The sequence below is a fragment of the Perca fluviatilis genome, chromosome 13 (genome assembly GCF_010015445.1).
Source record: "Perca fluviatilis chromosome 13, GENO_Pfluv_1.0, whole genome shotgun sequence".
Lineage (NCBI taxonomy): Eukaryota > Metazoa > Chordata > Actinopteri > Perciformes > Percidae > Perca > Perca fluviatilis.
In genome coordinates, this window is record NC_053124.1 from 14,721,272 (window position 1) to 14,738,173 (window position 16,902).

General features: G+C 40.8%; 2 protein-coding genes across 3 annotated transcripts in view; one reads left to right on the forward strand and one right to left on the reverse strand.

The window, feature by feature from the left end:
- Nucleotides 1-1,092: 1,092 nt before the first annotated feature.
- On the reverse strand, nucleotides 1,093-7,852 carry LOC120570733 (polypeptide N-acetylgalactosaminyltransferase 15-like). The gene is made up of 11 exons (XM_039819224.1): nucleotides 7,838-7,852; nucleotides 6,521-7,255; nucleotides 5,803-5,969; nucleotides 5,509-5,713; nucleotides 4,503-4,670; nucleotides 3,573-3,690; nucleotides 2,480-2,674; nucleotides 2,237-2,368; nucleotides 1,998-2,099; nucleotides 1,774-1,917; nucleotides 1,093-1,672 (listed from the first exon to the last, which is right to left on the reverse strand). The coding sequence occupies exons 2-11, from the start codon at nucleotides 7,048-7,050 to the stop codon at nucleotides 1,481-1,483; spliced, it is 1,953 nt and encodes a 650-aa protein (XP_039675158.1). The 5' UTR covers nucleotides 7,051-7,255; nucleotides 7,838-7,852; the 3' UTR covers nucleotides 1,093-1,480.
- A 3,931-nt stretch (nucleotides 7,853-11,783) lies between these two features.
- The window catches only part of gpnmb (glycoprotein (transmembrane) nmb), a 6,728-nt gene continuing 1,609 nt past the window's right edge, over nucleotides 11,784-16,902 (forward strand). The window contains exons 1-6 of one of the 2 annotated variants that reach the window (XM_039819209.1): nucleotides 11,784-11,995; nucleotides 13,710-13,865; nucleotides 13,946-14,107; nucleotides 15,556-15,729; nucleotides 15,840-16,001; nucleotides 16,111-16,434. In XM_039819209.1, coding sequence (XP_039675143.1) covers nucleotides 11,926-11,995; nucleotides 13,710-13,865; nucleotides 13,946-14,107; nucleotides 15,556-15,729; nucleotides 15,840-16,001; nucleotides 16,111-16,434 — 1,048 coding nt within the window. In that variant the 5' untranslated portion in view covers nucleotides 11,784-11,925. The remainder of the gene's footprint in view (nucleotides 11,996-13,709; nucleotides 13,866-13,945; nucleotides 14,108-15,555; nucleotides 15,730-15,839; nucleotides 16,002-16,110; nucleotides 16,435-16,902) is intronic. The other variant, XM_039819210.1, reaches the window with a different exon arrangement.

Genomic DNA, 16,902 nt, shown 5'->3' on the forward strand with positions numbered 1-16,902 from the left:
GAATGTCTTTATGGAAATGCTCATAAGTAAATCATATGGGGAGTTTATAGGTGTATAACAATAACAAAGTGATCAGTTGGGGCATTAGAGAAGATTTTGAAGGCAGATGGCTCCATCTGCTGTTGGCAGCTGATAAAGTATGAATATTCTTGTTTATTTTGGTCAGAGACTTGGTATACATTGTAAAAAAAAAAAAAAATAATAATAATAATAACAAGAGTGCAATCATCCCAAACACATTAAGAAAGAATAAAACCTTTTAAAATACAACATTTAGGGGGGGGGGAGTTTTTTTTTTTTTACTTAGATGACTGTGTGGGTGTGTACATACTTCTTGATTGACACTCTTTAACACTCCTGTTTTGTTGCACCTAAGAGGACATTTGGACATGTCATAGTGGGAAAGGCACATGTATAAATAAATGAACAATGGCTATAGTCCATTAATAGGCTTCAGCTTCAGTTTCCGGTATTGTGTACATTGTCACACTGTCTTGGCTTAATGGGACACTTAAACAGAACAGAATCATGTTTAGTTTTTTTAGTAGCATCTGTGCTCTTACTATGACAAGTCAAAATGTGAATGAATAGCTCCACTGAGTAGACATCTAATTAACTGAATAACAAAGAAACACCTGGGTTTGCAGGGACTTTAATACATGTCCTACAGAACTATACTACATGGCCAAAACTATGTAGACACCTGAATATTATAGCCCTATATGATTTTTGAATGTCTCTTTCCATAACCATTTAGGTCCTTCATTAAATAACTTAACGGTAGGACTGTAGGCTATACTACAGGAAGTTATACTTTTCAGTGCAAATCTTTTTTTATATCTTTTTTTCAGATGTATTACCAGATCCCACTAATTGAGGAACCATTTAGAAAATAGGCACCAGTGTGTTTATTAACCCTGTTTTCTTTTTCTAACTTTAAGATAAAGAGAGAGGAACAGTGCACTGGCCGGTTCAAGTTTCATTCCAGAACAAATTCTATCTAATAGACTAAAATCTACAATAGACCGATTTTTGGTACTGTCTACTTGATACTTCTCCTTCATAATTTCCATCCAACCTGAGGTCAGTTAATAGAGATGTATCGGTTTTTAATGTGATTCTGCTGAATACCGCACAAAAACATTCACACGTGTGAAACAAGTAAAACATCATTTGAGATCATTTTCTCTACATGTTTTTCACACTGTATGATTAAATGTACATAAATACAATAATATGTATTCCTAAAGATTGCACTTTTAAATAAAGACTTTGTTTCAACATAATCATATCTTGTATTTTATTATTTTAGATAGTCAGTTGTTTATTATTTAACAGAATAAATTGTATTTGCAATCCTTAAAACAGGAACAAGTGGCACAGTGGAGCAAAAAAGTTATATTTTGTGTATATTTTTCTAAGACCATTTCACTACTGTATGCCACTAAGTACATTTTTGATGATCCCTCTGCTTTTTGTATCAAGCATCTTTAGGAGATACTAGTTGCTCAAAGTGCCACTGTTGTCTGGGGTGATGGGTGCAGGGGCGCAGGAAGAGACCTCCTGTCCTGGCATGGGTGTTGACTTTTTTTGGGCTGCTGTGTGGGAGCCCTCCTTCCTTTACAACCTCTAGGCATAACTGGGACTGTTGATGGACGAGTTGACCACTCAGCTGAAGCAAAAAAACAGACACACTGAGTTAGCCTAACGGCCACTGAACATATTTACATCTATTCACATAAATAACAAAACAAGATGAACTCTCTGCCTTACCTTTATGAACTTCCACTGGAATCTGCTGGTTGGTGGTCGGTGTATAGGGCACGGAGATAGGACCACCATCTCTCCCTTGGCGTCCAAACACAAAGCCCCCATGGGATCACATCGCACTTCAAACTCAGAGTTTAGATCGCAGTGCTGCGATGACAAGAGAGATCATCTTTGCCACTGTGTGTTACCTCTCTGTCTGTGATTTTCACAACTGTTGTCATGGTTACCTGGCTGCCCGTCCCACTGCATGGTGCTACATTCATGGCCCCACCCCGCAGCCCCTGCCCTCGAGGGTAGTCTGCACAGCTGCCAGTGCCGACATTGTACAGCTTCAAACAGGCACAAATGGGACACATCAGCATGTCCATCAATGAATAGTGTGTGTGTGCGTGTGCGTGTGCGTGTGTGTGTGTGTGTGTGTGTGTGTGTGTGTGTGTGTGTGTGTGTGTGTGTGTGTGTGTGTTACCTCGCCTGACAGTGCAGGTCTGTCCTGGGGGATGTAAAGTTGTGGATAAACTGTAGTCAGGTACCAGTGGAAGTTCCTACAGCCCAGACTTCTCTTTAACTGCAGACGCTCTGTGATATTAGGGCTCTCAGACTGAACAAATAACAATTATATCCTAAGATTTTTTATTTTATATTTGGTAAACTCACCAATCAATCTCTTGATGACATATATCCACACAATATCCACACCAAACATACACACCTGCCTGATGAAATGAGCAAGAGTGTCTCTCCTATAGAAGATCTTCCTGTATGCATCCATCCAGGTGTCTGCAATCCGAATCTTGTTCCTCTGAAGCAGCTCCTGGTCTGAGAAGTGGTAAGGCAGGTGGTGGTGGTCTAGGTGGGCCACACGGGAGCAGGGAACCACCTCCATGGAACCCCCGCATGACCACACCTATAACAGGAACGGTAAAAATTTTAAAATTTTTTAAAAAAAAACGGTTTATAACCCTGTAGTTTGTGTGTTTGTGCCTTTTGCTGTAAAACAGCAGGAGAGTATGATAAGTATAAATTATATTTTGTTTTGCAAGCTGCATATTGATTTTATTTCAACAGACTAGAGCTGGGCAATATATCGATATTATATCGATATCGTGATATGAGACTAGATATCGTCTTAGATTTTGGATATCGTAATATGGCATAAGTGTTGTCTTTTACTGGTTTTAAAGGCTACATTACAGTAAAGTGATTTACTTTTCTGAACTTACCAGACTGTTGTAACTGTTCTATTATTTGCCTTTACCCACTTAGTTATTATATCCACATTACTGATGATTATTTATAAAAAATCTCATTGTGTAAATATTTTTAAAAGCACCAATAGTCAACACTAAAACATCATTGCGGTATCGATATTAAGGTATTTGGTCAAAAATATTGTGAAATTTGATTTTCTCCATATTGCCCAGCCCTACAACAGACTGTACCATTTCCCTTTTTAATCTGTCATATAACATGCTACAATTCCAAAATATGATTGTTAATGGTCATCATGGAAAAACAAGTGGTCAAGTAACATTTTCTTCTCAAACTTGTGTATTTGTCAACCGGCCCAGACATTCCCAGACCACTATTAAACCTGAGATTTCCATTTGCAAAAGGTATCATGTCGCAGCACAACATTCCTGAGGCCCTGACAGAAGGCATCTGAATCAGCCAAAGCATCGTTTAAAAAAAACCTTATGTGACTTATGACTTAAGGTGAAAAACAAAAAGATTTTCTCTCTGTCCTGTGTGAGGATGTGAATTGGAGGATTTGAATGGAGAGTTGATTTAGTTTTCTTCTGTACCCTGATTGACAGCTCAATTTGTTCCACTCCCCACAACAGCATCCCAGGGTCATAGGCTCCCACACTCTGGAAGAAATGTCTGTCGATGGCCAAAACTCCCCCTCCTAACGCTGGGCTCCTGGCGGAGACAGAATCAGCATCACTTTACTGGCCAAGAACAGACAGAAATGTATCTGGGTGTCACTGGAGCAGAGATATTACAAACTTCAGAGTATTAAAGTCTTAGTTAGCAAGGACACACAGATCACAGCAGAGCAATGGTTCCTTCCCTTTTTGGCATGTGACCCTTTAAAACAAATCACACTCCTTGTCAAAGGTTATATATTTTAAGAGCTATGAGAACTTAAAGCAAAGTGCAATAATTATCCAGCAGGTACCAATTGACAAAATAGAGGGGAATGATCAGACATGTTTAAGCTCTACTGGCTTGAACAACAACACAAACACAATTTAAAACAAATCTTTTTATCAAAGAGGCTAAGCAAATGCATGGTCCTAAAATTGTTTTTTATGTAAGAGGAATTTATGTATGAATTAACTGTGAATTAACATTTCTTAACAGATGACCTAATAAGTGTGAATTAAGTGAATAAGTCATGATGAAGTCATCATGACTTCATGTGATTAATTCACACTTATTAGGTCATTAGATTATTAGATCATTTGTTAACAGTGATCAACCGGAATTTATGATACATTCTGCATTAATACATGCTTTGAATCATCATGAATTATGCATTACTTAAGTATATGATTTGCACCTTTATTATAAAGTGTTACCATCAATTCTGCCCCCATAAACATAAAAATATAAAAGCAAATTTGCTCAGTGTTTTCTCTTAGGCTTCACTCAACATTACTTTTAAGTAAAACTTTTGTATATACTGGTGTCATGAAAGCCCATCTGACATAATTTTGCTGTAAACTCACTGCACAGGTCGAACAGCGGAGTCTGACTCCTTATCTTGCAGCTGAGGGTTAGACTCCCAGTAGAAGTTCAGTCTCCAGTCGAACACACCCCTAACTGGCCACTGGGTGGCATTGAACTGGAAGGTCTGCCAGTCTATCACATCAATGATGGGGGACACCACTCTGGTCCTGCACAGAGATGCCACATTCATCTGAAAAGTCATTTTTATAGTCAAATGTGTCTTTTTGCATTGACATTTATCAAGAAGGGTGATTCAAACTGAGGTTGGTGTCATGAATGAAAAGCATGTTCTTGTCGGTAAAAGATTTTTAAGGATAAGAACCTTTTACGTATAAGTCCTAACCAGCCTCCCTTGGTTACATTTTCACTTATTATTCAAAGTGTGTTCTGGTTCACATATGCCATTTAAAATATTTCCCCCAAGAGGCCATGTGTGATGTGATGCTCAGAGGAAATGGAATGAAGAGATTAAAGGGGGGGGGAAGAAAAAAGCAAGAAATAGGAGAAGGGTCAAACATGTGGCTGAGAGAGTTGAGTTGTTGCAGATTCCAGGTCTTGCAGTTCAGCCTAATTGTCTAATTAGAGCCACACTGCAGGCAGCCTGAGACACAAGACTAGAGCCAAATCATGAGAGCTGAGCTTTGGATACCCCCCACACACCCCACCCATCCCCCCCCTCTCAACAAAAAAAAAAAAAAAAATAAACAACAAAAACCTTCACTCTCCTATCTCTTCTATCATTTAATAAAAAAAAAAAAAAAACAAAAAAACCACACCCCTTCTTTTTTTTTTTTTTTTTTTTTCCAAATAAATTTTTTATTTTTTTTTAATTTTTTTATTAAAAAAAACACAAAAAATTTTTTAATTTTTTCATAAAAAAAAAAAAAAAATATAAATTTTTTTTGTTTATTTGAATGGTGCATTGAATGTTTATTAAAATTCAAATAATAAAATAATGCTGCACTGCTTTTAATTACTTTTGTACATTATTAGAGTAAATAGCACCTGTCCTGGGCCACTCTCTCCAGCAGTGGTTCCAGCCAGCCCTTCTGGCATTCACAGTGGGAGTCCATAAACACCAGCACCTCCCCTGCAGCTCTGGCAGCGCCCAGTGTACGACATCCTCCAACTCCCAGGCGCTTGGTGCTGCGAATCAAACGCACCGCGTCCAGATGAGACACATACTCACTCAGCACACTCTTCAGGTGACCTGAGAGGTGAACAGAGACAAAGACATGGACATGTGGTCAGCACAGGTCAAGTGGATGGATGGGTGGATGTGGACTCAGAGAAACTCACCGTGCTGGCTCAGGTCGTCCACCAGCAGAACCTCCTGCAGATGCGGTTTGGGCGCAGTATCCAGCACGCTGTGCACGGTGCGCAGGAGCGTTGACCAAGCCTCGTCATGGAAACAGATAACAACACTGGCCGACGGCAGCGACTCGCTGTACTGTCCCCCCAAACACCTGTTAATAGGAAACACACTCACTATGTCTAAGTTACAACTTCACTAACTTTGAATGTGTTTTAATGCCAAAGTGGGGACATTTCAGCGCAAAGATTTTAATGTATCTTTTCAGTCGTGCTCTTTGGACACTGCGCATTACTACTACATACTCATAATGTTACCACACTGTACATAGCTGTACTATACTATACTGTACATATCTGTCTATATGGGTCATACAGAATATCTGTTTTTCTTATTATATATTCTGCTAATACACTGCATATATCTATATTATTCTTAAACTACTATTATAATGTCACTGCTACTACATTGCACATATCTGTACATGTTGTCCATACACTGTTCATGTTACATAGCCATATTTATTCTGCTCTTATAAGACTGCAATATATTGCCTGCCCTGCCTATGCACCACCTGTCTATACTTTCTATCACATTGCACTTTTCTGCTTTTTTGCACTTCTGGTTAGACGCAAACTGCATTTCGTTGTCTTTCTACTTTTACTCTGCACAAAGTTGAATCTAATCTAATCTAATTGCACTCACTCAGGATGGCGCGCCTCGGGCAGCCTGCGATGGAGTGAAATCCTCTCGCTGACCATCTCGTTGAAACCGTACTTCTGCACGGCAGACAACTCCATATCCCTCTCCATACCCTCCAGGTGTATCCGCACTGCTTTCCCCATTTCACCGTGCGTCGGATGCGCAGGGGGCCGGGTATCTTTATTTGCTCCGGGCAGAAGCACCTTGTAACTCCCCTTCTTCTGCGGCGGGTTCTTAGAGTCCTGCGTCGACGGCACGAATAAAAGCTGGTCCTCTTGCAAAGACTTTAGCGGGGCGAGATCGACACCGAGCTCTAATGCAGGGTCCCGGGAGTCCACGATGACCTCCAGGTCCGGTGCATTGGGAATCCGCTGGAGGGGGCGGAGAGGAGGGACAGGTTTCTGACGACTGTGGTCCCGGTCCCGGTTTAAGAGGTCCGAGAGCGCGAGCATAACCAGGGCGAACCCGAGGAGCAGCAGCCACAGGCAGAGCACCCTCCTCCGGACAGCTGTAGCTCTGGCCCACAGCCTCATGATGAAGAGTGCAGAGGAGAAGCGGGTACGAAGTTGTCCCAGTACTGCCTTGACTTCCCCATTTTTGAGCTTCCACTCAACTTTGAAATCGGCTACATTTTACCAAAATGATGACAATCTTCAGGGATTATCCAAAAAGTAGAAAAAGAAATAACTCGCCCATCAGTCTTTTGGAGTGTAGCGCTGCTTCCATGAAGCACCAGACCTGGGACACGAGTGACAGACAAGGCAGGTTCAAGACAACCTCCTAACTTCGTTTTATGCTGGAGGTGCGCGGACTTTGTCTCTCATCCAGCTCATCCCGCGGTCCTAAAGCCCCCGTAAAATTAAGCTCACAGCCTATTTAACGGCTTGAGGATGCACCTGATACATCCACCTGCTCCTACACCTTTTTAGACAAAAAACTAGAAGTCTAGTTCCCACACACAAAGTGTCAGTTATTATGATTAATATGATGTTTTTCAATGTTGCATCACTAAAATAAGTCTATTTAGGGATTTGAATGTCTTTGGGACTAGGCTACTTAGTTTTGATATGGCGCCAGTACCATACAGGATCTAAAAACTCTGTATTTCAAAACTATGTCTCCCACCATAAACAACTGAGTTATAAATAAGCCCACATTGCAGTGGAATGAGACAGTGTTTTTATATTTCCTCCAGTTGTGGAGTGTGTGTGTGTGTGTGTGTGTGTGTGTGTGTGTGTGTGTGTGTGTGTGTGTGTGTGTGTGTGTGTGTGTGTGTGTGTGTGTGTGTGTGTGTGTGTGTGTGCGTGCGTGCGTACGTACGAGAGCGTCTCCCCGGTGCGCCACACATCAAAAGATGCTCTTTCCAGCCAGCTGGCGGCAGGCCTCGCAGTCCCATGACCGTCTGTCGGTGCCGGGAAGCGGGGCGGTCGCAGCTTCGATCTCCCCGGTTCTCCGAGGAGATCTTGGCAGCCCATGCTGCTGTTTTCAACTGAGTGGAGACTAAGACCTCAGTCCGACACAGTTTGATATTTTTTTTTTGACAAGTGGAAAACAGTTTTTAACCTACATTCTTTTTTTTCACAATGACACAGCCTGCACAGCACAGCAAGTGGTACCAAAATCGAATTATGAAACGTTTTAGGGGAAACGCCCAAAAACTCAAGTAAGGATATAAATGGAAAAAGGCTTAATTTCCTAATGCATTTTCCAAGTGACCTCAGGGTGATACTTTCTTTATGGTGATGGCCAACAAGAGGTCAGACTGTACTTTATTTTTCTTCACCACATAACTAGAAATTAAGACCATCTGTGTCAGCCTGCTTCACAAGCTCTGTTCTGTTCTCTGTTGACTGGAGCTGTGAAAGGCCACTGCATACAACTTGGCAGTGCAGCCAGTGGGGCTTTGGAGCCAGTTTGGCTGCAGTCAGAGTCACCAGTTCCCCGTCCTGGTGGTGGTGGTGGTGACTGTCTGGGTGATTGGGTGGGATTAGCAGCTCCCTGCCTTCTTGTCATTATACACAAAGACGCTCACCTCCCCTCTGCTCTGGATAACAGGGCTGAATGGCTTCTGATGATTATGATTACAGTACACAGAGGAGGGAGGAAGAGGGACACCTGCAGAGACAAATTGAGAAGTTGAAAGAGCAAAGGAGGGCTTAAGAGGGTGGGAAGAGCAACAAGATGAGGCTGTTGCAAAGAGGGTGGAAATGAAAGAGACATGAAAGATCACAGAGACAGAAAAGAGAGTTAGAAGTGACCAGCTCTAGACTTATGGTTTTTTATTTTTTTGGAAATAATGTTTTTGGGCTTCAAGATTGAAAAGGAAGAAGTATTCATGTATTTCCACTGCTGCACAGCGAACACTCCCATATGTTCCATCCTGCAGCCAAAACACACAGAATTGAAGTTTCCACTGCCAGCACATTTGCAGACACACAGATCAACACCAAAGGAGCACGGACACACACACACTTATGGACACACACACAGACACACACCGAAGGTCCAGGGTCCAGTCCACATTCTCAGGAATGTGCCTACATTCCATCATCCGAGTAAAAGCCAGAGCTGTAAATGAGAAGGCATGACAAGTACTCACATGTATCCTCCCACAACAACACACACACACACACACACACACACAGAAACAAAGAGAAAGAGAAAGAGAGTGAGAATAACAGTAACTTTTGGCTGCACATTGTATTTCTGGCTTGGATTGTTGTTCATTCATTTTTCCTTTACAACCAGCGATGTCTGCTATGTGCTGACAAAGAAGAGACACATGAGATTCTACTTTGAGTTATCATTTAACTCAAGCCCAAACTATTATCATTTAGTTCATTTTTTTAGAAAGAAAAAATGTAAATAAGGAACTGATTCCCGCTTCTCAACTCTGAATTATTATTTTTAGTCTTCTGTGATTGTTAACCCTGGCTTTTCCACAAAACAGAAACAGTGATGGACATTTCAGACATATCATAGACTAGGAGATTGATCAAATAATTGAGAAAAATAATCAGAAAATTAATCAATAATGAAAATAATAGTTGTAGCCGTAAGTTCTAAATAATTGTAGCCTACTGTTTAGGCTTTATTGTTTGTCAATTATGTTACTGATTGGATGTGTGTGTGTGTGTGTGTGTGTGTGTGTGTGTGTGTGTGTGTGTGTGTGTGTGTGTGTGCGCGCGTGTGTGTAAACCATATCTTGGAAAGGGCTGCCCTCTATTGGCGTTGTTTTGTCCTACATGTCATGTTTCTTTGACAAAAAAAAAATATTAATTCAAGGTTCACCTAGCCTACTAGATTTCTTCCAGAGCTTTCGGTCACATTGTGGCCTTCATCAGCGGACGCAGTTTTGCTCAGTTGTCATGGAGATGTAATGAACGAGTCAAGCTCGATATTTGATGTTTTGTTTCAGACATTCATTCATGTTTCATTCATGCCATGATTATTGCAGACCCCATGGAAACTATTTAGTAATATTAATAACTGTGTTTCGTTATTGTCTGACTGGCTTTATATGTCGACTATGTTAGTTAGTTAGTTAGTTAGTTATGTTTTATTTCTGTGTCATGCCAAACATTTTGGCCCATCCCACATGGGATTACAAGACACCTCAAATTTACGTATTTAACAAACATCTTCCTGTCGCATATAGTCTACAAATCATTCGGAGAAATGCATGAATACAAATATATACATATACACACATATACACATACACATATGTATATACACGTACACACATACCACACACAAACAACAAATTCTCATCTACAATTCATCTCGATAAAGAGCTTCTGGACTATGACTTAAGGACAATAATGTCACAGAAATGCCAACAAAGTCTATCAGACCTTAAGATGGCAAAGTATTTGACAGCTCTTTTATGGATTTGATTTCCAAACAGCTGGACTTTAAGAAATAATATAAATGAATTCATATGTAATCATAAAGCACGAGAGAGACACAAAACCTTATCTATTATGATAACGGATAGCTTTTTCTCGGTAAATATGAAAGTCATGGATTTCTTTGTTTAATTATTGATACCAATCATTAGGCATTATTCTACGCTGTAGGCTATATTAAGTTGCTATCTGCTTCAAAATTTAGAAATCACTCTTTTCCTCTTTTGAAACTTTGTGGGCTAACAGATAATTGCTTGCTGGAAAAATGCAATTTAAAGTTTCATAGGTTAGTGTATTGTGAATTCAATATCGTGATGTTTTCCATAATTTCCGCACAAGAGATGTTCTTCTGGTCACAAATCAGACTTTTCTCTCTGTGTCGCAGGATTGATGAGAAACAGAAATTGAACAGAAACTTAAATGTGAGTTAGATGTCAGTTTGCAGTTTGGGAGCCCTTTGTTGCACTTTCCAAACTCTCCCTGTGACAGCAGAGGACCCGCTGGAATAATGGCGTTAATCACATGTTGGACTGTGTTGAAAACGAACGCACAACTGGGCAGCACATCATACGCTTTACTTCTGCTTTTAGGAGTGCAGCTGTGGCGCAATAACCCCGCTCGGACCTCTCATCTCACGCACCCGTGTGCGGTGCGTCTCACCGTGACACAGCTCGATGAGACAAATGTATCATGTGCTCAACTGTCACAAAATGGACATTTAAGATGATCTGGGTAGGATTCAACAAACACACAACCCCTAATCAAAAAGATATCTCTATAATACAATTATCAATTACGATTATGTAGCCTAATTACATTACGATTCGACTAAGTTAGGCACGTTGTCATCCCATTTGTGTCCCTTTTATTTAACATCTTTCTCCAATCAAGAAAGGGTCAAAATAAGTCCAATTTCCTTGAAAGGATGACAAAACCTATACTATATCAGAATTTCAGAATTAAATCCTGTAAATTGAAGACAAAAATGAGCTTCATAAATAGAAGTATTGAGAGAAATTTGTCGTTGACATCGCAAGTGAGCGGTTTATGAACGCTATTATACAAACTATAATCATATTTTCAAAATAGGCAAATCATGAGTCAGTATGCCTGTACATAGACATTAGTAATAATTTAGGATTACTGAATAAATAAAAGCTCGTTCGAATTAAAAGCCTTAATAATTTCTTATCAGGGCAAAGGGAGAGTGGGTGTGCGCAAATAGCGTGTCCGCGCGCATCTCGTCTCTCATGAGTTTCCTGCGCCCAAAAGACTAATGAGGAATGAGATGCGTCCTGTTAGGAAACATCACATGTTTGTGCACTCAGCGGCCCCCAGATTAAATTATAAAACACCAGGACAAGCAGGGGGGAAGTACTGGGAGAACTGGACGAGCAGAGAGAGGGACAAGCTGTGTCGGTGAACACCTTATTATTCGATATTTTGGGAGTTTTTAGAAAATATATTGATCACAATTCTCCCTGCTGAGGAGGGGAAATGGAAGCCTTCCGATACGTTTTTCTGCTGGTTTGGGCTTGCTTTATTTTTCAAGCAGATGGACGCAAAAGTAAGTGGTGCTGCTTTATAGTTTCAGCGAATCTAATTGAAGTTACAATACAGCATTTTAAACAGTAACAATCTGACGAGATCTTAGAATCATTAACAGACTCCTCATATATTTACTAAATGTAGCTACTTGAATTCAAATATTCACACTGAAATCACAGACATGATTTTATCTTATGGGCCTTGACTTAACAATTGTATTAAATGTAAAACTTTAGATATTCGATGTTTGCGTCCCAGTTTCTGTAATACCTGATCAGCTGCACTCAGAGTCCCATGAGTTTAATTAAGGCGCGTGTCCTGCATGGCTGACGTTCTCCGGTCAGAAAACTATCAAAGGAAACGATTTTATAGTCCTAAAAATATGAAAACATGTTATCAATATGGAAAAATGTTTTTGTTAATAGCCTATTACAACTGCATCATGTAGTTATATGTTTATATATATATATATATATATATATATATATATATATATATATATATATATATATTTTTTTTTTTTTTTTTTTATCTGCACAGATGTCTGCTTACGCAAATATGTTGTTTTTCCCTTTAATTAAATCACATATTAACTAGATAATTTGTTGTTTTCGTATACCATCTGTTAAAGTATGTAATTTATGCGAAGGTCTAAATTAAGACAGAAGCCAGAAACATAGGCATGGAGTTTTACATAAAAATATAATTAACAATTAAAACACACTTGGTAGGATCAGATAAAGTCCTCCAAGATATGGCCAGACATTATCTGGTATTATGAACATCTCACTCACATAACAGCTATGCTATAGCCTTTCATCTGCATTCCATTCAGAGGGAGCTTTACTAAAATATCTACCATATTTAGAAAACCTGATCTCATTATTATTATTATTATTATTATTATTTAGAAGGTTATCCTCAAAAGGATTTCCACTTTGAGTAGGGGGTAAATAGATGAGTTATTTTAGGTGTAATAAGTTCGTTTTCATTATTTTCTACACTGCATCTTAGGTGACACAGCAGACCTCTTTCCTGTCATGATAAAAAAAGAGATTTTTATTACAAAATAAGAAATACATTATTCAAAGCCAATTTAAAGGCATGGAATATAAAGCTAGCCTACTCTTGAGATCAATGGCAATGTTTGCAAAATAAACTTCTGTTAAGCAGTTCTTAAATTATAATAATTAAGACATTTTCAGTGAATAGTATTTTCAAAATACATGTAAGGAAACATTCCAATAAATGCTTCTAAATGTGCACGATTAAATAAACAAGTTTTCACTAGGGGAGTTTCACTTTCCCTCAGTGATCCTCACAACATTTTAAGGGGCCTGAAAAGTCTTAAAGGTGCACTATGAGTTCCTGCATGGTTTCATGACGATTTCATTTTTGTCTCAAACCGTAGGCATCTCTCCTTGATCCGCTAGCTGCCTGCCCCCTGAATACACTGTGAAAAAGCCCGGTCTCTGGAGACAACACAGGGGTCGTAAACATCAAACAAACACTAGAGGCACAGGCTGTGCACCAAAATGCAACAAACCACTCCAGCCAATCACCGACAAGATGGTTGGGGGAGGGGGTTAGTGACAGTTAGTCAGTTAGTCATGACAGTTACGGAAACATGGGCGGAGGGGCGAGCTTGCTCTGTTTTGTTTGGTATTTACTTTGAGTGACGTCATGCAGGAACTCATAGTGCGCATTTAAAATGTTCTTTGTTCTCTCTCCAGCATATGGCGACATGTTCTCCCACAAACATGCAGTAGCAGGGAAGTTACCATTTCCAATTCCACCAATCCCTGGCTGGGATCCTGACACCAACCCATGGGATGATTACCTCTACCCTCCACTAAACCCAAAGCCAAACGAGCTCATGCACCACAAAGGTGAGTTAAGTCGTCTTTCTCCTCTGAATTCTTCCTGTTGTGTTTGGAGTTTTTCACCTGGATCGTCCACTTTTCTGCAGGTAAACCCAAGGTTCGTCTGACCAGCGACAGTCCGGCTCTTAACGGCTCTTGCATCTCCTTCACTGCAAAGCTGGAGTACCCACCATGCCAGAAGGAGGATACCAGTGGGAACATCGTATGGGATGAGCACTGTGAAGATGGTATGGAGCTTGAGGCCTCAGGTGCTGCCAAAAAGCCAGGCCACGCCCACAAACACATTACATCATCGCAGTCCACCACACTGTGTCCTTTTAGACAGATAGTATGCATACTACACCACAGGACTGTAGTAATAAAAAAAATAGCTGCGCAATTACACTTAAAACAGCATTTATTCTTTTATTGGCCACTTGGAGGCAGCACAACAAACTGTAACCTTATAAAGTTGACATGTTGGCAAACATTTGCCTTTTTACACATCCAGCAGACAAAGGGCAATACTCACATTCATTTGGAGTCCTGTTTCTGCCCACCTGGTCACTGTAAGTCGCAGTTTGGTTATGTTTAGGCACCAGAACTACTTAGTTGAGTTTAGAAAAAGATTGTGGCTTGGGGTAAAATCAGATGTTACTTCACTTCCGGTTACGCACGTGACCCGAAACATGACCTATAGCTTCGTAAAGTTAAAAAACCTCACCATTTACTTTTTTTGTATAGGACACAAACTCCAGTCCCCTGGGTGAGAGTCCTGTGTTTGTTTGACCATTCCACCACCCCAACCTCCCTCTTTAGGTGGAGGCGTATGCGCTCTTACCCGCGTCTGTGCTGCATTCCGTCCTCCGCCACGTGACATACCCCACCGGGAGGCCTATTTTTAATTTTTTTTTTGCAGGGTGGTAGGGGAAGATTCATGAATATTCATTAGGGAACTCATCCCTGAATGGCTAGTACTCGTTGCCTGCCCTGGTTGGGTTGGTTAGGTTTAGGCAAGAGGAGTGGGATTCGTTATGGTTAGGGTAAGAATGTCAGGGCAAGCCAATCAGTGATGAGTTCCCCAATGAATATTCATGCGGAGATGATTCGGGTGGTGGAATATCAAGCATTGACTTGAATTGCTTGCGGGGGTGGCGGCGCCTCTGGAACACAGCGCAGACGCACGTGGTGGACAATAGGGGTCATACTTTGTCACCTTACTTTCTGCTGTGCTCCCGAGCCTCCGGTCATAATTACTACAGCCACTAGATGGCGCCGCCATTTTAAACGTAAATATAAGTCGTAATTGCTGCTTTAACGATTTATGTGGCCATTTTTCAGGGGGCTTTTTAGCTGCTAAATACTCCACTACAGTACAGCTAGTCGCTTACTGTGTCTGTCTGCTGTTTGGTGCTAAGCAGGTAGCGTACAGTGGGAATATCGAAAATATTTTGCTGAAAACAGCTGCCCGCTGCTGCTAGAAACAAGGATGTTGAGACTGAACCAAAACATTAAAATTGCAGGCTTTAAAACCAAAACAATGAGCTGAAAGTGGCTTAAATTGTCCACAGAAGCTGGGGGGAACTGCAATGTTGGAAGATAATTATCTATGGAATGTAACATTACAAGTAATTACAAGTAGTAATTTGACCTATTGTTGATATAAAAATATAAATTACTGCAGCTTTAATTTCAATTTAACTTCTTTTCTGAGTAGCTAATGGACAGGTGCGTTCTGGCTACGTGTACACCTGGACTTCCTGGTTGGATGACTATGGCTTTGGAAAGTGTACAGACTTGACAAAATGCAATGTGTTTCCCGATGGGAAGCCCTTCCCTCAGAGCAACGACTGGAGCCGCAAGAGCTATGTCTACGTGTGGCACGCAATGGGTGAGACACGCAGGTTTACAGATTTCCACCATTTTATTCAGTCTATGATTTGCACATATGCACATGCAAAAACAAAGCAAGTAAATATTTTACTCTCCATCGGTCTTCAGGCCAGTACTACGAGACATGTGACGGCTCCTCTTCCAGTTTGACCATCAACACCACCAAGATCCCTCTGGGGGCAGAGGTCATGGAGGTTATGGTCTACAAGAAACGTGAGCGCAGGAAGTACAGCCCCCTCACCACTGACAACACCGTCTTCTACGTCACAGGTGGAGACAAACTCACACATTCAGCTCGTACAACTTTATCCATCAGCATGCTTCAGCCTAACATACTGAGAATGAATATTTATTACTCCCCTTACACACTCTCTCTTAGATAAGATCCCAGTGGCAGTCAAAATCTCCCAGAAGTCTGCGGTCAACCAGTCTCAGAATGTTTTCTTTCGTGGTGAGGACGTGGTCTTCAAAGTCCAGCTCCATGACCCCAGCGGCTACCTCAAAACCGCAGCCGCAATTGACTACATCTGGGACTTTAGAGATGGTAACCAGCTGGTGACACACCGCGAAGTGACCACACACAGCTATAGCGCACTGGGGAGCATGAGTGTGAAGTTGGTGGTGGAGGCAGCGTTCCCTGTAGAGTGTCCGCCAACCTCTGCCACCCCGACTCAGAGGACCTCCACGTCTCCACCTCCCACAGGTACTGGACACATACAGATGGGCATCAAAACCGTAGACATAGTGGCCTTTTAATCTAACCAGCTCTTTATTTTCCCAGGTTTTGAGATTTTTATGGACCATTCAGTCAATCATAGAAAGTAGTTCCAATAAAGTACTTTCTAGTACTGCTGTTTTTAAACATAATTTTTCCAATGCCTATTTACCTCCATTTTATTTAAGTGCTATATAAATAAAGTGGATTGGATTGGATTAAGTGTGGGAGCAGACATCTCAAGAAAAATTATAGCAAATCCTGGGCAAATTAAACCAAAACTATCAGCATGGTACATATGACAAGATGTCAGGAAGAAAAAATATTTATTTTTTTGTAATTTGGATGAACTGAAACAGGGCAAGCATTGATGCTGTTAACCTTGGGCATGACACCAGATCACTGCTGTTACACAACTGGTCCTGCAGTCTGACGTTGATGGGCAAGACAAAGTGA